The 22,911-nt window shown below is 35.5% G+C and overlaps 1 protein-coding gene across 1 annotated transcript; it reads right to left on the bottom strand.

Annotated features, from left to right (window-relative positions):
- Nucleotides 1-226: 226 nt before the first annotated feature.
- Nucleotides 227-5,251, bottom strand: LOC117986401 (toll-like receptor 6). Its single transcript, XM_034973232.2, has one exon. The coding sequence runs from the start codon at nt 5,071-5,073 to the stop codon at nt 1,033-1,035; it is 4,041 nt and encodes a 1,346-aa protein (XP_034829123.1). The 5' UTR covers nt 5,074-5,251; the 3' UTR covers nt 227-1,032.
- Between the last annotated feature and the right edge of the window lie 17,660 nt (nt 5,252-22,911).

Below are 22,911 nucleotides of genomic sequence, written 5' to 3'. Positions count from 1 at the left end.
CAAGACTAATGCAACTGAATTGAAATATCAACAAATAAAAATCATCAAACTAATCGTTTAATCTAGAATATAGTTTGATCAAAAATTAATCAATTAATCTACAATTTTATAATATGTCATTAAACCACGAAATCATTAAAGTTTAAAATCATTAAATTAATAGTGTTATTACCATTGAAATATTGTAACTTCTTTATCATGTAAGGGTTAAAATTAAAAGAGAAAATAAATTTTGACGAGTTTATTCGATTTTTAATTTATCAACACTTCCAGCAGTCGACATTTTTATTATTATATTAGTAGTTACATTTCACTGAATAGTCAATAACAACATTAGATACAAATACACATTATCAATACAGTTTAGGCAATTGGACATAACAATTATCTCACTACAAGGAATATTAATAGCTTCTATAACTAAACTGATGATGTTATTGACGATGCAGTTTATCTACATATATCAACACAATTATTCAATCTTAATTAATGACTAGTAAAACTATACAGATATTTTATGCTATACAATGTTTAATTATACAATTATTTACAATATATTTGGTAACAATGAGATAATATAACATACTATACCAAAATACTCAATAAAGTTCATTCACTTCCTATACTGGCAATTCTTTAATCTATACAATTATATTATCAGTCTTACACAACAAAACAACTTCTCCTTATTCCATAATTAATTCTGATAGGTAGTTTACAATTTTTGTAGTTACTCGTACGATCAAAATTGAACAATAAGGCTATATAAATTCAGATACGTATGCGATTTTCTTTAACAATACAGTCTCTCTCAATATAATTATAATTTATAACTTCTACGACCTAGAAAGACATCAAGGAACAAATTACACATATTTGGCCGAATGTGTCAACCGAAACATTGTAAAATTATCACGTAACTATAAGGCATGGGCAACTTAAAACGTAGCCTAGTCTACTTATGGGCTTGGAATGTAGTGTTCCATTAAGAAATATCTTTAAGAGATAACGCTTGTTTAGTTTTGTAACATGTTATCTGTGTATGGCTGAATGGGTTTGAGGTAAGCAATCGTGTACAGAGGATCGGGGTTGTAAATAACCTTGCTCGTCGAGCATAGAAGGCGAGTGGTGACCGGGATGTTTACGCATCGTATTAGGCGGCCTAGGTCGACCACTGTACGGCTGTTCATAGTTTTGAGTATCGATTGAAATATAACTATGATGTGGATTGTCACCCTCTTGTATTTGACTCGTCAATGTCGTGTTAGTCAGCATTGAACTATCGTCTTCTACACTAATACCAACATTGGCAGTTGTTGGTGTCTGAGGAGGAATTGCGTCGTACTTATACCAAAGCTCCGGCGCAGTTGGCGAAGCTGTATAACGAGAAGGATGCCGCCTAGCGTTCGGACATACACCGTGAGTATCGTGGGTATAGTTTATTGCATCTTTATTCCACTGTAAATTCGAAATATCCGGCATTATAAATCTAATTTTTTCCCAAAATTTCTTTTCGCCCCACAATAGTACGTTACAGGTTTTCAAATAGTCTTGGAAATCTAAATCTAAATTTAGTGCACTAATATCTGTAGTAAGAATAAAAACTACTCTATGTCGCCTTACGGAAGGATGAATTGACGTAATGACATGCTTTATTGCCTCTTTAAACGAAATTTTGGACCATTCATTTTGTAAGAAATTGAAAGAGATAAAAATTATCATCCGCTTTGATGATTCAGCGGCATTTGTAATTTGTTCCGATAAGTAGTTTTCCGGAGCAGGCTGTAAATCTCTATAGTGGAAACACATGGTGTAACCAAAGTGTTCCATTTCGGGCGCTACTACCTTTGATACAAAATCATCGTCCAACAAACTGTATACAGCATATCCGTCGTAAAGTCTATCCCTATCAAGTTCGCTTTCTTGAATAGAAGCGCTCTTAAATAACCTCACTCCATATTTGGAATGCGCCCATAACCGCACGTTTTGCCTAAAAGAGAATGCTAATGCACCAAACAATAATATAAGGATTACACTGATCAATACTACAGCTAGAAGGGGCACAAAATTTAACCTAATTGTGCTAACTTCATCGTATTGATAAGGTTGATTTTCAGTAGGTATGGTGTTGTCTATTATACCAGAGTCACGGCACTTGTCCATCACATCAAACACTGTTAAGTTTAAAGTTAAACCATTTTCAGACGCACACAACATTTCTGCAGGATCTTCATAATGTTTTTTGAACCAATTTTGCAGTAATATTATATTATCGCAAGAGCAAGTGAATATATTACCACGCACGTTCACATTTTCAAGATGAGCAATATGAGCTAACTTTTTGTCAAGATCTAAGATTTTGTTGCCTTGTATGTGCACAACACGGAGAGAAGATAAGTTTTCAAAAGTTTTGTTTGCTACACTTGTCAAGAGGTTATCATTTAAATATAACTCTCGCAAATGCTTTGTTTGGGAAAATTCCCCACCAGCCAATTCTGTCAAGTGATTGTTTTCGAGATGAAGAACATTAAGCGAATGGAGTCCGTTTAACGTATCATTGTCGATTGTAGCAATATTGCTATTATTTAAGTATAACTTATGCAATTTTTTCTTTCCAATAAACAAGTGACTTGCTAAAGAACTAAAATCATTTCCATCAAGATACAATTCTGTAGCGTCCATTGGAATTTTTTCAGGTATTTCAGTGTATCCAACGTTAGAGCAGTCGATGACATTTGAATTCCAATTACTATCGTGAAAACAGGAACAACCCTCGGGGCATGTCATTTTGCAATCGCAAGCTTCGAAGTCACAACAGAAGCAACTTGAAGAACAATGAGTTTCATAAGAACAAAGGAACTGTGTTTCAGGAACATCCATTAAATTCGCTTTTCCGCCATACTTGTTGCTAACAACTTCACAAGTAATCGAGTCCAAGTCTGCGAATCTCGGATATTGTCTCATTTGATTCCAAAGATTTATTTTCTGCAGCCATATCATGTGACAATTGCACACAAATGGATTATTGCCAATAAAAAACCTTGGCAACAATTTATGTTTAGGTATATGAGGTAAAGTAAATGCCGATAGCTCAACGGTCCTTAGTTTATTGTCTGTGATGACAACTTTTTCTAAATTCTTCTTCTGTATAAATGTACCTGGATGAATAGTGTGAATTTTGTTGTTATTCAAGAAAAGGACCTCAATAGAATCCGGTATAGACCTTTCATCGACGTTTTCTATAGAGTTATAGCTAACATCAAGCATTCGTATGTTTTGTTGCACGTTTTGCTCGTTATCTAATTTTGTTATATTATTTAAATGAATGTCTAACCATTCAAGGCTCTCTGGCATATAACTGTAGTCAAAGTAAATAAGTTTATTATCAGAAATATTAAGCCAGCCTAGAGTATTTAATTTAGTAAAAACACCCCGAATGTCAGTGAGTTTATTCCCATCTAGACGAATAGCCTTTAATGTTGGATTTGAAAGAAAAGCATCTTGTTCAATCGTTTCTATTTTATTGGAGGCCAGATTAAGTACTTGTAAAGATGGCAAAGTACTGAAGGTATCTTTAGGTATGCTGATTATATGGTTGTCCACTAGGCGTAGACCATAAAGCTCTTCTAAACCCTCAAATGAAGTATTAGAAACTTTCGATATGTTATTTTTCCCAATATCAAGTGATTTCAAAAATCTGAGCCTCTTAATACCGTTAGGAATCCCATTGAGGCTGTTTCCATTTAATCCCAAGTCTTGTAAATATGTTATGTTTTCAAAGCAACGGTCATGGATTGAAGCAATTTCATTATTATCTAAGTATAATTGACTGAGCACGAATAAATTTGAGAATATGTGCTCATTCAATACTTTAATTTTATTGTCTGATATCGAAAGCTGGTGAAGATTTTTTAACTCTGCAAAGGCGCCATTACTAATAACCTCAATTGCGTTGTTGTCAAGATTCAATACTTGTAGGTTATTAAGATCTTGAAATGACTTAGGATCCAAGCGAGCAAGGGCGTTGTACGATAAATTCAAAATAATTAAGCGAATCAATCCAGAAAATGTGTCGCGGTTAACCCAGTCGTTAGTTAGTCGATTTCTAGATAAATCCAGCTTCTCTAGTTGATCCAGTCCTTCTAATAATCCAGGCGCCAACACAGATAGCGAATTATTCGCTAATGAGATTTCTTTGATAACGCGTGAAGATTGAAACAGCTCGGGAGGAACGGCTACCAACTTATTTCCTGATAAATTCAGAACTTTTAATGAATTCAGTCCAACAAAGGCTCTGTCGCCTATTTCGTTAATCAAGTTGTTTTGAATATTCAACACTTCTAGAGAACGAAGACTGGAAAGACCGTTATCTGGCAGTCTTAAGATGTTATTATGCGATAGGTCGAGCATCTTTAATCCTGTATTGCATGATTTACCTGGAGCAATAGGCCCTTTACCCCAATCGGAGAACCCAATATCAGATATGTCCTGCATTCTATTATTAGTCAAGTTCAGTGTTTCCAAGCTAAAAAGCGGGCAAAAAACTTCAGATGGCAACATATAAATATTATTGTCACCTAAATCCAATGACCGAAGTTCCATTAATCCACGGAAACTCTCAGCATGAAACTCCATTGTCATGGCAGGCCAATCAGTATTGTAAGAGCGTAGAGTCAAACTAGTTAAATCACGTAGCGGAGAAAGAACCGTTGCTGGAACGTAACGTATTTTGCAGTACTCAATGCGCAAGTCCTCAAGTTTTCGCAACTGCCCCAAAAAATTGCCCGTGTTCATGTGCAAGGAACTCTCAAAGAAAAGTAAATCAGTGCAAGACAGCTTTAACTTGTTGATGTTGTACGCCTGCGCCGTGGTAATGTTTTTGAATAAGAAGTCCGCCGAGCCGATGGTTTTGATGTTACACGTGAGAAAGTTAGATTCACTCAACTTTGCGTCCGAATAGTCCCACTGACAGCCGGCAGGGGCGGGCGGCGCAGAGCGTGCGCGCGCACCGGCCACCGCAACCAAACACATCCAAACTTTGAACAAAATCATTCCGTCTAAGTTCTTGATCATTTTTCCACATTAACACAGTTCATTTATCACTTATAATCACTTATAATATTTAAACAAAGTTTCAATCACTTAACAGTCAGTTTTATAATGTTTGTTTATATTTGTAAAGTACGTTTCACAGCGCATGTAAACAGAAACTGCGCGATCGCGGTAAAAGTTTTGACGCAGCCATGCTCCCCTGCGGTCGGGCGGTAACTGACCTACGAAGTTTGAACGAACGAAAGCCGCATGGGTGTCTGGGAGGGGGGCCGCGCGGGACATGGAGGGTCTTTGTATCCATCGGTGGGACCCGCACTGCATCGGCTTACAACAGATGGCACGCCTGTTTTAAAACACTCACAAAAATATTGGTTATGCAGAGTAGAAGACTTATGCCTGCGTGATTCAATGAACACCACTCCTCAAGTTACAGCTCAAAGGAGGTCGCATTGGCAACTCGGTTACTCACTTCGTTCATTGCCAGTTAAAAGTTTCACTGGAACTTGCAACTTGTTTCAACCTTTTTATACAACAACTTATACCTTCCTCGGTAAAAAAAATCTCTTCTGCTGCTGTCTTTTGTAGGGACTTCAACACGCCACGGTCTTGCGCCGCCTGAATCCAGCGGCTCCCTGCGACTCTGCTGATGTCGTCCGTTGACCTAGTGGGGGGTCTTCCAAGGGTGCGAGGTCGCCATTCCAACCTTGAGACCCCAACGTCTATCGGTTTTACGAACTATGTGCCCTGCCCATTGCCACTTGAGCTTCGCAACCCGTTGAGCTCTAGTTCTACGGATCTCCTCATTTCTGATTTTATCACGTAGAGAAACTCCAAGTATAGCTTTCTCCCTGTCCCTATCGCCCGCTGAGTGTCTCTGAGCCTAAGCTCTGATCTTTCTTATGAGGCCCATAGTTAGCGACATGTCTCCGACATGTCTCGGATCCATATGTCTGAGATATGTTGTGGCCGTATGGTAATAATTAAATGCGGCAACTGTGAAAGATGTTTATTGAGAGCCGACTTATGATCTACTCTCTGCTTATGGACTAACAATACTAATAAAGAAATCTTACATACTATTGTTTAAATCTTATTGCTTAACTACCTAACCTACATAATTTTGCATCACCTCTCTTTCAATCCGATGTGCAGGCAACCTAATTCGATATATTGAGGAGTTGCATTTTTATGTTACTTAAACTGACATTTCGTACATATTACAACTCCCCTGAAAATGTATGCGGTTACCCCTCCCCTTAAAAGAAAAAAATGTTAGACGCTACATCGAATCAGGAGAAAAGATGATGACAATCACAAAAATAAAATCTAATGCTAAATAAAATTAAAATTATGTAAGGAAACATTTTTTTTAATCGTTACTTCCTGTGCTCAAGTGCAATTTATCTTATCTCTTACTTCGTATGGGCATACTTTCAACCTTACGTATAAATAGAAAAATCGTAATCTATTAAGTGCACAGTCAATGATTTATCTTTTATAAAAGTTTCGAAAAATCTCATCATAATAAAATAATCTCAAAATAGCATCATAGGTATTAGATATGTATAAGCTGAGGTATCGATTTCACAAATCGACTTCAAAAGATTCTTTGACCTATCAAATCGTCGTCATCATAAGTATACAGCTGTCGTATAGCATCGTCGTAAGACGGTAAATATAAGGTTTCTATTCTATAACCCATAATAATACCTATTATTAAGTAAACATCTCAGGTATTCATATTTCCTGGACAGTCAAAATAAATCTCTCCTAGTCTTCATCTTCCTTTCAAGTTACTTCTTCACATAATACAAATAAATAAACAAATCAACAAACGCGGCGCGTACTCTCCTAATCAATATTTAACATAACATGCTTGCGAGCATTTTTCATAACACTTATAATCTTCATCAAACTTATTTCTTTCAATAAGTATTTCAATAACATTCAACTTTTCATAAAAATTCTAGGTCTTTCACTAACACCAGCGCGGTAGATAATGATCAAGAGTCTAGACAAATATATAGTTGAATGAGGAGGTACTAAATATGCGCAAAACATCGCGTTTAAACAAATAAATAACAATCAGATTCCTACGTCAGTATGTCTCAATCCAAAATAAATATTGTATATTTTATACCTATAGCACTTCTACAGCCGAAGGGTGATCAAGCCTTTGGTTTGCAGAGTCCTAATTTGTTAAAGCCGAATAAAGTCTTAAATCGTCAAAACAAGCACGAAACTAGACGAAAAACGTCTGTAAGGAAAAAATTCACCTTATTTCATATTCATTTCCTTGTATTTGCAAATTGCATCTCGAGCAAAACCATTGTCTCGTATAACAATACAAAATGTTCGGGTACGCGTGTGTCGTTGACCACGCGATGACACCGTTATAATTCTCTGAATTATTATATTTCGATTTTAACACCGAATATTTACGAAAAAAGTAAGTATCTACTTATTCATTTATTAATTATTATCTATTATTTGTTTAAACTATCCTACACACTATATAAAATCTTACAAATTAAGCACGAACGGAATTTATTAGTAGATAGTGGAGCAAGTATTATTTATTATTAAAAAACCAATATTCACCTAACCTACGTACAAAATTAAATTATCTATCCAAAAAAAAAATTTACAATACCTACACATTCTACCTATTTGCCCATTACGAGAGATAAATTGCACTTACTTTAACTGTTAGCGACGCATTTCAATAGTCAATTTCGTGACCGCCGTGTAGTCGCCGTCGTCATCAGGACTGGTTTTGGTCATCAGGTCCGGAGGTCTGGAGTCTGCGCCTCTTCTTTACTGCATCTTAATGGGCCGGGAAAACCCTGGACTCCTCGAACTGGGCCGGGAATACCCTGGACACCTCCTAGTTGTGGCCGGGATAACCCTGGACGCACGATGATGCTGGGCCGATCAATGAAGCTTGAGATTGTCTTCTGTTCATAAGCGATTCATTTTTGAACTTATTTCTTGATGTTAGTGTTTTTTGATTTTTAATACAGGACGTGGAATTATTTTCTTCTTTTTGTTCTAATTGAGTCTTGAATCTTGATATTCTTTAGAAAATTGTGTAGTCTTCTTCTTGATCGGTGCCCAGCCGGTGCACGCACTTAGATTAGGCATGCACCGACTGGCAAGGGTCGCCATGAGATATGTTGTGGCCGTATGGTAATAATTAAATGCGGCAACTGTGAAAGATGTTTATTGAGAGCCGACTTATGATCTACTCTCTGCTTATGGACTAACAATACTAATAAAGAAATCTTACATACTATTGTTTAAATCTTATTGCTTAACTACCTAACCTACATAATTTTGCATCACCTCTCTTTCAATCCGATGTGCAGGCAACCTAATTCGATATATTGAGGAGTTGCATTTTTATGTTACTTAAACTGACAATTCGTACATATTACACTCATCACTGGCAACACGCACTCTTCGAAGACTTTGGTCTTCATGCACTGAGGAATTTTAGACAACAAAACATCTCGAAGCTTCTTGAACGCTGCCGCACCGAGTTGGGTTCGACGGCTGGCCTCTATAGATTGTTAAAAACAAAGCCAGGTTCAACCCTAACTAAATGCAACCGCTAGTTATCTTTATCTTCTTATTTAGTTAAAAATTTAAAAAAATCTTGTCCGTTCTTAGGATAGGACGGGAAAAGGAAGTGCATATCTATAGGATTCGATAAAATTTGAGTAGAGGGCGGACACTGCAATTGAATGCCGTGATTGACAGATCCGAACGAAATAAAAATGGAGATAATAAAGGAATTGTGGTGTACCATGCTTTTGTACGATTCTTATATTAATTTAGCTTACATTTTATGTTCGGAGCAGATGGTGAACTAACAAGGTTGATGTTTTTGAAATTGATAAAATAAGAAGTAAGTACTTACACGAGGAATTGAGACCTCTATGGACTAAGAGCCAGCGCGTGCCAGAACTTCGTTATTTTATAATAGCTGAAAGTTTATCTGCGTATTGTCTCCAACACAGGGAGGGACGGGAGGATCGATCAACGACTATGAAGTTTGGAATTTTGGATCATGGTGGCTTTGGGAGATAATTAAGGTGTAATATTTTCTTCGTAATAGTAATAATAAACCATCGCCGGCTCACTACTGAGGACAGATATCTTCTCAGGATGAGAAGGGTTTAGGCCATATTCTACCACGCTGACCAAGTGTGGATTGGCAGACCTGTCCGAACACGTTAGTACAATTAAGTAAGTCAATGGGCCGAACATTATAGAGAAGTTTCAGGCATGAAGGTTTCGTCACGATATTTTGCTTCACCATTATGACCAAGTGATACTAGGTAATTGCGTAAAAATTAAAATGCATATACCTATTATAACTTCAAAAAGTCTAACCACCAAGTTAGCAACTAAGCTGGTCTATCATAAAATAATCTAGGTATTCATATTTATTTGAAATATTGTTTTTCTATTTTTTTATTCATAATCTCTCAATTCATGTTTTACGCAGTCTCAGATTAATCGTGCATTATAATTCACTTACAATCTCTGCGTTGATAGGTAAAAAAAATCATAAGAACCCCGAAAACCTATACGGGCTAGTTAGCTGAAAAAACACGTCCATTGAGATTTGAGGGTCCCGTGGACTATCGTGAGTCACCAAAAGTCATCGGATGCCATAACACGTGCGTGTCGAATTGCATCTACCGTGGGAGACGGCGAGAGTCCCTAAAGGTGGACTACACGAGTACAACTACGACTTTCTATAATATTAAAATTAATTATCATTGTACTGAACTGTAATAACATGATTATCACTTATGTAATAGATATACGAATTGAGCAGCTGGCGAACAAATTGGTGTAGTTAATTTTTTTAGGTAGGTTTTATATACCTAAAAGTATACCTTTATATACCTTTTCTAGGTTTACTTGAAGATGAGTTAGAAAATTAAAGTTTTCTGTTTTGTTAAAACCTTCACGTTTAAATAGGTTAGTAAATAGTTATATATGTGCTTACTTAAACTTTTACAAAAAAATATTTTAATAAATTTAAGTAGGTAGGTCCTACCTATACCTACTTTTCTTCATCTGCATCAAGCAAATATGTTTGTTTGTAAATTGCAGGTTTCGCTGTTACGCTAAATTACAATTTTAATTTAACTTATACCGCTTACACGTATATACCTAAGTTAGGTACCTACCTTAGGTATAGATTTTTACAAAAAATCTTATTATTATACTTATTAGTAGGTCTTATAGGGACGTACTTTCCTATTCATTATCTGATTCTGAATCGCGCAAATATTTTTGGAAATTGCAGATTCACCATGTGCAGTAAGCTTAAATATGTTTTCTAGGTATCCATAATATTGTGTAGACTATAGAGACGACACGTATAGGCTTTAAACCAGTACTAACATAGACGACGAAATGTTACAGTTTAGAATTCTATGAACACACCAAGGTCATATCGGAGACTCGACTATTGATATTCCGAGTCAATATTGAGAGTCAACACCTCACGTGCCCGTGACGACCAATATTTGCCTCCAATATACCTACACAATATTACCACTTATCTAACAACAAGCATCGAAAACATCTCACAAAGATCTTTTCCTAAGAAACCTAGTAACTTATTGACACTGCTCGATATTATCTTTTCGTGCGATTGGACCTTCATACGAGGTACCTAATGACTATTATCTTATGCTATAACTAATACAGCTATATAATAATTTGAAACAAAACTTTCTAGTGTAATATCTAACAGTGTTTTCGTATCTTTTTTCTTCTCTATCTCTAAAAAGTATCTACATAGTACATGCCTATAGGAAAAGTAATACCTACCTACAGTACGCAGCAGAAATTAATGTACATCAGCCTTTAGAATGACATTTTGGCTTTGTAGAGCGTTGTCTCTGTCACTAATACCTATATGACGTTTTGTCGGTCTCAACGACAGAGACAATGATTTACACATCGGCTATCGGCTTTCGCACAGATCTGTTCTTGACACATACCGATTGGTAACTAATAGTTTAGCCTACTGAATTTTGTAAAATAAGAAAACATTGTGCTTTGATGTCTTTTTTGCTATAAATCTCCCGCGTTTCCAGTTTTGAACAGAAGTCGAAATAATCAATTTTACTGCATTCCCCGTAAAACCACCTAAAGCGATTTTTGGCGACTTTTATTTGTTCAAACTGTATTACTATAGTTACCATACTCTATCGGTGATATCTTTGTATCTGGCACTGTTGTGTACAAACTTGGGTCTTCTATCCAAAACTTTGCGTTGACAATCTGGAACGAATCTCTCTATCCGGAAGCTCGGTAATTGAAACAGTTCAACGTAAAACTGGGAAACAAACAATGTAACGAAACTGGCAGCCGAATTGAAAACCAAAAAGTATTTGAAACAATTGTATTAGCCATAACCGAAGGCTTTTATGGCCCATTCAGAACTGTTCGGAGATTCTTTCACTTAGACATCGAAAAAGTTTAGTTTTTGTTAAAGGGTGCTGTTTAGTGACTATTTTAAAATACCGGTCAAGTGCAAGTTGGAATCGCACACGAAGAGTTCCGTACTATCATACAAGATAAACCTAATAGTTTTATGTAGGTAGAATATTGCAAGTTAATGACGGACTATGTGCCATCTATATGTGATTTAGTAAATAAATTTTTCGTAAACACCTTTTTTTTATGATGTAACCACAAATTCACGGTTTTTTAATATTTTTCCTATACTTATGCTATAAGACCTACCTACTTGCCAAATTGCATGATTGTAGGTCAATGGTACTTGACTAGGTACGATGGGAACAGTATTTTATTTTTGTCTACATCTAAAAGTTTTTATTTGGTTTAACTAGATAATTTTAATATTATAGTTTCTAAAGAAAAGTTCTCTCTCTCAGGAAATCATCTGATTTGATTTCATTCATTTGTAACTCACAATAGGTATATAACTATATATATAACAGAGCCTCAATAGCTCAACGGGTAAAGGAGTGGACTGAAAACCGAAAGGTCGACGGTTCAAACCCCGCCCGTTGCACTATTGTCGTACCTACTCCTAGCACAAGCTTGACGCTTAGTTGGAGAGGAAAGGGGAATATTAGTCATTTAACATGGCTAATATTCTTTTAAAAAAAAAAAAAAAAAAAAACTCTTTAAAATTTATTCAGAAACCACTCTCCAAGGATCTCCAATAAGCAAACAATAATAAATATCCATGCCACTATTTTCTTTTAGGATATGCAATAAATTCTTTTCAAAACCATCGGCCTGCAATAAAATAGGGACGGTCTCCACTTAGACAAAGGAAGCCTACCGCAATTATATTATTGCCACCATAAATTCACCAAATCAATTGTTTTTCACCAAAATTGTTATTAGTCTATGCCTGTCAACACCACAGCTAATGGGGTTTTTAACCCAAAACTATTTGCCTCATGAAGATGTCTACAGAAAACAAATAACTTATTTCTATGACAAAGTCATAAATATCACCAAAATATTAGTTCTGTTTCCTCAATATAATATGTAAAAAAACAATAATATGGGAAATGTTTTCAAAATCAACATATTTATAAACAATATACATACTACATACAATAAAAGAAATTGCTGGACCGCTTCATACTGTTGATGAGGTTTTTTAAATGTAGGTGGTAGGTACATTAACATGAATTTAGGCTTTTTTAGGTGTTTTAAAATGAAATAGACTTTGGCCAAATGCGTATTTCTTTTCAAAAGTTTAAAAATAGAACAAAACTGCACGCTATATTTAATAATTTTAATAGGTAGGTAATGTTTTACCTACACTTCACGGAAATTTCTAAATAATTTTAAATGCATATCAAAAATACCTGCCGGTTCGCAATTTTTGATATGTAAGTATTTAAAATTATTTAAAAACCACACGCCATCGTTCATTCGTCGAAAGTGTGAAGTTTTCATTATATATGAAAAGAGCAACCGCCGAGCTTCTTGCTGATTCTCGTCGGTTTCATTTTAAACCAATGCACAGAGGTAGATTCACTTAACGATTCAAAACCACTTGTAAAGTTTATTTGAATAAAAATCAATCTGTGTCTAATTATTCTATTAAAAACAAATCGCCTAGTACATAAAGCATCAAAAGACACCATAAATGCCCCCATAAGATATGATCGTCTTGTCCCATATTTACGAGTTGATATCATACAGCTTTTTTTATTCGATCGCAACATTATCTTCAAAACAAATTCGGCATGTCAAACCTAAAAGCCGAACAATCACGATTGTAAAATAAGACGTACCTCACAAAGTGGCAACGTTGAACTATAAGAGCATTTTTAGAGATAATCGGCACGAAATATAGCCTCGCGCCTCGATAAAGCCCCGAACAGGTACTCCCAAGGCACGTCTCGAGTCAAATAACCTGAGACGGCCGAAACAGAGAGGCTTTGTGCTAAAAACGTCGACCCCTTATCTTCGTAGACGGGCGCACCATAGAGCCATGTACGTGAAGAAGTTTGTCTATTAGATCATTTATCATTTCACTTATAGTAGTACTATTATACATTCTGTGCTTGTCATACCAGCTGATTATACTAGCTGTAGCCCGCGACTTCCTTCGCGTGGAATTAGGTTTTAAAAAATCCCATGGGAACTCCTTGATTTTCCGGGATAAAAGTAGCCTATGACACTCTCCGGGTCTTTATCTATACCCATGCAAAAAGTCTCGTCAATCCGTTGCACCGTTGCGACGTGATTGAAGGACAAACCAGCGAGTTAGAGGTGCCTGCCCGGGATAGAACCCCCGTCCTCCGATCAGGATGCGGGCATCCTAACCACTGGGCTATCACAGCTAAAAGAGTCATCTACTTGTATAATAACTATCAAAGTTTCATAACCTTCTTCCAGATAGAGACATAATATTTGCCACGGAACGATGTCCGAGAATATCTAATTAGCCATAAAAACATATTTTTAATTTACATTACACCTACGCTGTCAACAATTTCAAAATACCTAATAATTAATGTTTATGAATATCCACTTAAAAAAGTTTCCATGTTAATGATATTATCATTAAATTTAATGTGTTATGGTAGAACCTAAACTTAGTGAAATATGTGCTTAGGAAACTTGTTTCTTATAATTTTAGTAATATTGTACGTCTTAAATATTATAACAGAGATGTTATTTCTCAAGGTTTTCTACATTTTAAGCAATGTTTATTATCATTTTTTAATGAGAAAAACTAAAGACCCTAACTAAACCTAGGTACAAAAAAAATTATAAATTCCGTCATAATATTAATAATATTGTTATTAAATTCAATTGTTTATTTGGCTACTTATTCGTTTACATTTTGTTCAAATAATAGCCAATTTTAGAATTGGCAAATAAATTTTTATTTGACATACCTACCGTTAACAGATTTTTTTCTTAGCTTTTTGAAGCTGTGCAAACAGCAAAGTTATTCATCAGTTAAAGTTTATTTGACGATTGAAAAATGAGCCCTTAAAAAAGTGATCTATAATGTTGGTTATGGTCATTTACGTTACTATTTGAGTTTGAAACTAAGTTTCTTGTGGGTTCTTCTCAAACCTGAGCGCGTTTGGAACCCTCGTGGCCTTAGTTTTAAGTTTACGTGTTGAATCATTCCCATTACATCATTATTTTACAAAATCAACAATTGACACAAAAGTGTACAATGGTACCCAATTTAAATAAATGCGATTTGACTTATGACCATGCTATTTTATAGGCTATCACATAAAAAATATTTATTTAGTCACATTTATCTTTAAAAGTTTTTCAAAACTTTATACAAAGTATGTACCTACAAGACAATTTAAAATCAATTCATCCTTGAAAATATAATAATGTTATTTTGAATTATGTCCAGGAATTATGCATCTTTTCTTTAACACAGTGCAAAGATTTATAGTGAATATTTTGCAAGGAATATTCTCTCAAAATAGCTTTTAAGCGTTTCTTTCTCAAAATAGGATATCTATCAAGCGAAACGCATTTCCATATTCGTGCCGTGTCTCCCGGATTCATGTCTATCGCTGGATCCAGCTTCTTGAGGCTTCGCACGAAGTCATCATTCATACGCCGTGATATCATCGTCGCTGGCCGAGACCTGCTTGTTAACAATAAAAACGTTATCCTTACCTTACACCAGTGTTTCTCAAACTCCTACAATCTCTGATTCCCTAGTACCTACTAATCAAAATAGTATAGGTACCTAGGCCAAAGCTTATGACCAAATAAAGGCATAATAAGGTCTTAGAATATAATTCTGACCAAAGATTTTATTAATGGACTTTATCAGCTAGGCATGTCCAAAACTTGTTATACAAGTAAGTAAATAAAAATAAACTGCAGACAATTAATATTTCTACAAAACAATCTCAAATCGGTTTCACAAAAAACTTTTAAAGCGGCATCTAAAAGTTTTGCATAAAATAATCTGTTTTAAAAATATACCAAACATCGTAATAAAATCTAATAACCCGCTAACCCGGCACGGGGAATTTCTAGAGTTGCAGTAATAGGGTATTTGACAGGTTTTTAAAAACTGTTCAAAAGAATCTATAGAAAATGTATATTTTATGTTGCATTACATTATACCCAGTGCAAGAAAATATGAAGTTAAAAAATATTATTTAAATATCCCGCGAAAACGCTTTCCTGACAATATGGCGCCTCATAACATTGTGACGTCACCTGCTCGCATTTATTTACGAAATTCACAGTCTACATGCAACTGTTTACAAGTAGTTGACATCATCAACCAATCATAGTCGTTTTCGGTCACGTGACTAAAGTAGACAAAAAAATCGTTTTCTTTCTCGATTTTATCTTAAAATATCTCGTATTTTTAACTGACTGAATAGTTGGTTTCCAAAATTCATATTTTATATGGACACCATCAATAGATCCTATATTTTACATGCTGTCAAATACCCTATTATAACGAAGATATTGCAGAGTTGTAGTAATTATTATAATTGAATAATAATCTTTAATTAAGTATGCCTTAATTATGGGGCGACTGGACAAGGATTTTGATTGTAGGCATGTCTAATGAACTATTTGAGAAACACTGTCTTACAAAATGAATCTTGAGAAAATGTCCAGGGTGTATTTTAGCCGTTTCACGATACAAATGTTGGCTAGCATTAAAACGGTCGCCATTGTCCGTTTTGTAAATGTCACTTACTGTGCTGTATGATTCATTGATATGTGCCGCGTTCCTACATAATAGGGCCCTTATTTTGTAGCCTGCGTAGCTTATATGTTAAACATGATTACGTTCTCCCTGTGTGGTCAGTTTTAACTGGACTAAAAATCTTGAATACCTCTCTGGCGCAAGAAAGCGCACTGTTGTTTTATAAATTTGGAGCTAAATCGCTTGATAAATTTGGGAATTAATCTTTGGACATTACCCAAAAGCCTTGGGTAATACTAAGTAAACCCGGGTAAACCTAAAGTTTATTCCAACTTCCAACCTTACCCGTAACATATATACTACTAGCTTATACGTTGATAGATCAGTCAGTCACTTTTTCTTTTATGTATTTAGATAATATACTATTTTACTATTACTATATTAGTATTTACTATTAATATTATAAATGCGAAAGTGTGTCTGTCGTTCTGCTAACGTTTCACGGCTCATCCGTTCAACCGATTTTAATGAAACTTGGTACAGAGATAACTTGCACCCCAGGGAAGGACATAGGCTACTTTGGATCCAGGAAAATCAAAGAGTTCCCGCAGGATTTTAAAAAACCTAAATCCACGCAGACGAAGGCGCGGTCATCATCTAAATCTAGACCGATCTATGAGTTTATGGTGCCCCTGACGTATCACGAAACATGGCTTTAGCACTGCACGGTCCAGTAAAGCTAGGAGCTTTTAACTGGTCTAAAAATCTGCTAAATTGTAACCCGTATGGCGCATTGTGTTTTTGTCTCAATTCATGGTGCCTGCGATCTCTATCAGACAATGGAGTAGCTACGGCCATTGACCTAGAGAACTACCTACATGCAACAATGCCCGTTTTGGTGGGCCTGACCCCTTTTATCGTGATGTATTGCAAATACCAAGTATTTGTGTTGCCAACTAGAACTCGGTAGAGTTACATTTTACTATTACAAAATAAGAGATATTAATATCTTTGTTTTGGTCAATTTTCAATTTATTATATCGCAGATGCATAATGCATACAGGTAAATAAAGAAATACATAACTACTCTTCCACAATCTGTGTTTCCTAACAATTACAATCCGGGTATCTTTAAAATAAGAGTGAATAGGCATCTTCTAGGTAAACACGTCTCAATTTTTTACTACATCATCACTTTCCATCAGGTGTGATTGTGGTCAAGTGTTTGCCTATAATGAATTTAAAAAAGCTGCATTTACATATTTGTACGACTGGCGTTTCGCGATGCGAGACTAGACGCGAGAAGTGTGTTCACTGTTCACACCACTGAGTAGACAAAGATGCTAATCAATGGTTTACAGTTCATATATTGGTCTCCAATCGCGTCATGCACTCGCGCAATCACCGCAAAGTGTACAGTAGGTATAACAAGCCTACTTAAATGCCTTCACCACAAAGTGGGGAGATTATTCGTGAGTGGCACGCTGTCAACCGGCGAGTGATGAGCCGGATGCTAGGACGAATATGTATATGCACGGTAATATATGAGGAATAGTAAAATATGAAATTACGTACTATCATCCCAAGAAAACCCCTACCATTATGTGAATAATACAAAGGGGTCACGACCCTTAGCAATGAGGAATAATGATACAGAGAGACCTAGCTACAATGCCAAACCAATAACTCAAGGTAATCAAACACACATGAGATAAGGCACATTGGTAATCAATAGGCGCCTCAGGATATAATTAACAAGTGCATTAGTACTGAATAATGCATATTGTTGGATGAGCGCACTGTTAGGTCTACCGTAGACATCCGATTATAAATGAAATTGGTTGAACAAAGCGGTGAATGAAAATACTAGAGACAGTTATATTATTATCACATCACTAAGATTTTAAAAGCGAAAATTTGTATGCATGCGTGTGTGTATGTGAGAGAGAGAGATAGTGTGTGTGTGTAAGTTTGTTATTGTTTCACGCAAAAACTACTGAACGGATTGGGCTGAAATTTTAAATGGAGATAGATTGTGTCCTGGATTAAGACAACATACATAAACAAGCACTATATATCGTAAACGGCACATACTGAGCAAGTGTGTAATTCTGGGCGGAAACCGGCAACCGATAACCACGAACGAAAAGTCGTTCATTGTCTGACATAAATCGGTTGTCTGCACGAGACATTATCTAGAGTCTAGACATCCTGCTTACATTTCTCGCAATTAGCTATGTTGTACTCGTTTCGATTCTTATCACACGCGATGAGTTAATTTGACTTACCTACCTATTGTCATGTACGAAGCAATTCTGAGGCGATTACGTAATTACTATCTTCCATATTTAATTTTTACCTTCCTATCTAAATAGTTCTTATTGGATCCCTATTCATTCGTCCGTCTGTCTGTGTGTCAGAGGGCTGTACAATCTCATGAGCCGTAAGTCAAAGTCAAAGTCAAACATTTTATTCAAAATAGGTAATAAATTACACATTTATGGTCGGTTGTTAGATTTGTAAGATGATATAGTGGAAATAATTTTTACGTGAACTTAAAACTAAAGCTACGAGGGTTTCAAACGCGTCCAGGTCTGAGAAGAGCCCACAACAAACTCAGCCGGGTAATAGTAGAAGATCGAAATTTTCAGTGTGAAAAATTATATTGGTGCTATAACAAAAAATAATAATAAAAAATCAAAATGGTTGCCATGTAAATTTAGAAAAATTGAAAACTACATGATCTTGCACGATGGTACGGAACTCTTCGTGTGCGAGTCCCACTCGCACTTGACGGACCAGTTTTTATTTTAATAATTAGTCTGACCAGTTTAAACGGAATGGAAGAAAATTTAAATTCTATTAAAGATTCACAAAACTTTTCTCTCTTCAAAATCAATTTTTTTGTCTCATATATCCCTGGTTATTGATTACATATTTTTAAATAACGTTTGTGTTCACTATACCTACCTACTCCCATCCTAAGCATAAAATCAATAAGAATACGAATAAATTACACGGATATTAAATGGTTGGTAGGTACATAACGAGTTCAAATATTGCTAACTCTATACTATTATACTGGTATTGTTAACAAAAAATTGTAGGTCTTGTACTTATCTGAAGTAGTTATTCAGAGTTGTTATTATTCATTTGTGTATGACTTGTGATGTTATCAATAAAGAATGATTGACGTGTACATGGTCAAATTAATATTCTCAACAAGTTTTATGATATGTTTTTTCATTCAATTACTTTTTGTGCATCATCCTGCGTACATCTTAAAAAAATGTTTATTTAACGGCTTAGTACCTACATAATATAATATCTAATTATCGCACATCAAGAGCGAGTTAAAATGGGGTCTGAGTAATAATATTATTTATAACTAGCTTATGCTCGCGACTTCGTCTGCGTGGACTATACAAATTTCAAACCCCCATTTATCCCACTCAGGGGTGGAATTTCGAAAAATCCTTTCTTAGTGGACATCTACTTTTTACAAAAAACATATCCTCCAAATTACATGTTTCTAGGACCAGCGGTTTAGACTGCACGTTGATATATAAGTCAGTCAGTCAGTCAGGACTTTGAATTTTATAAATACAGAAGATTTTTCAGTAGTAAACTGTTATCAACGAAGCAAGCTAATTATATCAAATAATTTATAAATACTATCTGTCCCGGCTTACTCACGTGTGTAGTACGGACGGACTCCCTTGAAAAAGGACCTTGAGGAAGGAAGGAAGTTTAAACGCTAAAATCAAATAATTTATCAAAAATCTACTTCTCTATTTACTATCTTATTTATTCCCGCGACTTAATTTATCCCTATTTTCTATCTTATTTATTCCTGCAACTTCATTTGCATGGATTTCTCAACCTGGAGTGTACTTACTCAAGTAATTGACCTCTTTTCATTACCACCAATTTAGGCTGCACGTTTTTTGTCGGTCACGGCACTGTTTTTTATATATTCACAGGCATAATGCACAACTGAGTAGGTTCCTGAAGTATTGGAGTGATGCTGAAGAGGTGTGATGACATGACGCGAGAGCTCAATGATTCGTCAACTTGTGACAACTGTCACCCCCCCGCACCACTCCACTACCGCAGAAGCCTACTCAGTTATGCGCTACAGTGTACACCTATACCTACTATCGATTTATTTTTACATCAGTAAGATATTAATTAGTCTATGCAATGGTAGGAACTTACAGCTCACCATTAGCATATTCCTCAGGATCGCACAAAATGTGGGTATCTTGCATGCTATCAGTAGGAGTATATTTTTAGCTTAAAAACACAACACAAGCTGTGTTATGGCAACCGCCGCCGGTCTCTTGCTAGTTCTTCTCAGTTGGAATGGCATTCCAAACCTGTGGTAGATACACTAATTGACGTTCAAAAGCACATGAATAAACAATCTTTCTAAGTATTTCCACATTTCAATGTGATCTCACCTCATTGTGGACTAGTTTTTTCGCTTGACCGTCTTGTTCTATTAGGTACTCATGTCCTAGTAAACTATGATACCAACTAATATGAATAGATACCTACTTGCTAAGTTTTAAATTGTGTGATTAATGATAAACCGCTTTATTCTTTCACTTCTTTGACTATGAGATTATGTCATAATAATTTGTATAGTCCATTACTGTCTGTTATTTTTCGTCTATGATAAAAGGCAGGATAAAATTAAGAATAATCTTTGTCCTGGCACCTGACCAAGCCTAGTCAATCTCCGGGACACGTACAATTATTTTAATCTTATTAAAATCATGCTCCCATTGTCGGTAGACTAACCTGGACATACCTACTTGCCTCTTAACTAGGCACTTTGAAAAAGTCAATCCAGATTGGTTATAATTAATTTATTTTATTTTAAATTATATTTCTTATCCCAAAGTTTTTGCAAAATAAATTGTGTAGTTTAAATTGCTTTTATCCGTACTAATGTATACCATACTGTGACTGCATCCTGGAGACGGACAAAAGCTACTTTTAACCCGAAAAGTCGAAGAGTCTCCATGGGATTTAAAAAAATCTAAATCCAAGCGGACGAAGTCACGGACACCATCTAGTTTTAAATATTATATTTTTGGTCTTTTAAGGTTTATTTTTAATTCTAACGAAGGCTAAACCAAGTGACAATGCTAGTCAAAAGTGCTAATCAACGAAATGAAAACTAAGATTAGTCAAAACGGAAACAAAATACGAATAAAATTAATTTTGCTCATTTGACATTAATTTAAATCAAACTAAATTAGTTCTAATAGGATCAAAACAGTCATCGAATAATTAAGCTAATAATACGTAATTACTTTGACATGTAATTGGTATTTTCTAATTAACAAACTGATTCATGATTTGTTGAAATTACCCATTTGATAATTGGGATAATGCAGTAGGTAATCATATTTAACCTAAACGACTCTGGAGACTTTTAATGATAGTAAATTATTAAAATGTGATTAATTATTACCACAAAAGCAATTTAGTAATATACCTACACACAATTTGCTTAAATTTTTAATATTTTTAATTCGTTATCGAAACCCAAGCATTCGTTTTTTCTTTGAATTTTCTTCTGTATTTCTATTTATTTAAGGTAATTGTTAAAATAAATTCAATACGGGTTCGATTCCCGGCAGGGATAGTTCGGGAATCTATCAGTACCCTTATTATAAAAGCGAAAGTGTGTTTGTTTGTTGGTTTGTCCTTCAATCACGTCGTAACGGTGCGATGGATTGACGTGATTTTGCATGGATAGGTATAGATAAAGACCTGGAGAATGACATATAGGCTACTTTTTATCCCGGAAAATCAAAGGGATTTTTAAAAAACCTGATTCCACACGGACGAAGTCAGCTAGTAATTTCTAAATTGTCCTGGTCTGATAAGGAATTTTGGCCACTAGTCCACTATATTTACCACCCTACTGATATAATATAGGTATATACGGTCACACCGCTACGTGATTTAGGCGGTCTGGTACGATGCTGCGTAGAAGCCTATCAGGGGCATTGCCATACCATACCTCTTCCAATTAGCCCACTTTCATCTTTTACTGCATCATCACTAACCACTGAGTGAGATCGCAGTCAAGAGCTGAATTGTATCAGAAAAAATTCTTTCCCTCATTGTTAAGTACCTAAATATTTATTTTTAATGGAAGGTCCACGTGACTCCATCCCGCGATACTTAAAAGATAAAACACTACATAATATTCGGGCACGTCGCTTGTTAGACAAACATGAGAGATCCCGCCCGATATCTTGGAAGCGTGGGTGCTCGGAGGAGTTGAAAAAAAACGACGGCCAAGTCTCACACACCAAGACAAATTAGTGATCCGATGGCTTTACAGATTTGTGCTAACGAGAACACGGTTAGCTTGCAAATAAAGTATTGTTTGGAAAGGTTTGTACGTGCCATAAATATGGGAGACAGAAACAGGACAGCGACTTTGCAAGCAAGATTACTTCGAGTAATCTATCTTGCAAAAAGAAGATTCATAAAATATGGTTTATTGTTACAATCACATAGCACAAACAAATCGTCTTACTAATAAAAAATGCTAGGCCAACAGAAGTTCTGATATAAGTATACCTACTGAAATATACGAAAAAAGTGGACTCTTGGTGGTAATTTTCTATTAGATCCTTACTCTAAGA

The sequence above is a fragment of the Maniola hyperantus genome, chromosome 11 (genome assembly GCF_902806685.2).
Source record: "Maniola hyperantus chromosome 11, iAphHyp1.2, whole genome shotgun sequence".
In the NCBI taxonomy this organism is placed as follows: Eukaryota; Metazoa; Arthropoda; class Insecta; order Lepidoptera; family Nymphalidae; genus Maniola; species Maniola hyperantus.
Note: the sequence above shows the minus strand (reverse complement) of the source record. Positions and strands in the feature narration are given on the sequence as shown.

Coding starts and splice junctions, on each gene's coding strand:
- LOC117986401 (XM_034973232.2), bottom strand. CDS start 5,073: ATGATCAAGAACTTAGACGGAATGATTTTGTTCAAAGTTTGGATGTGT.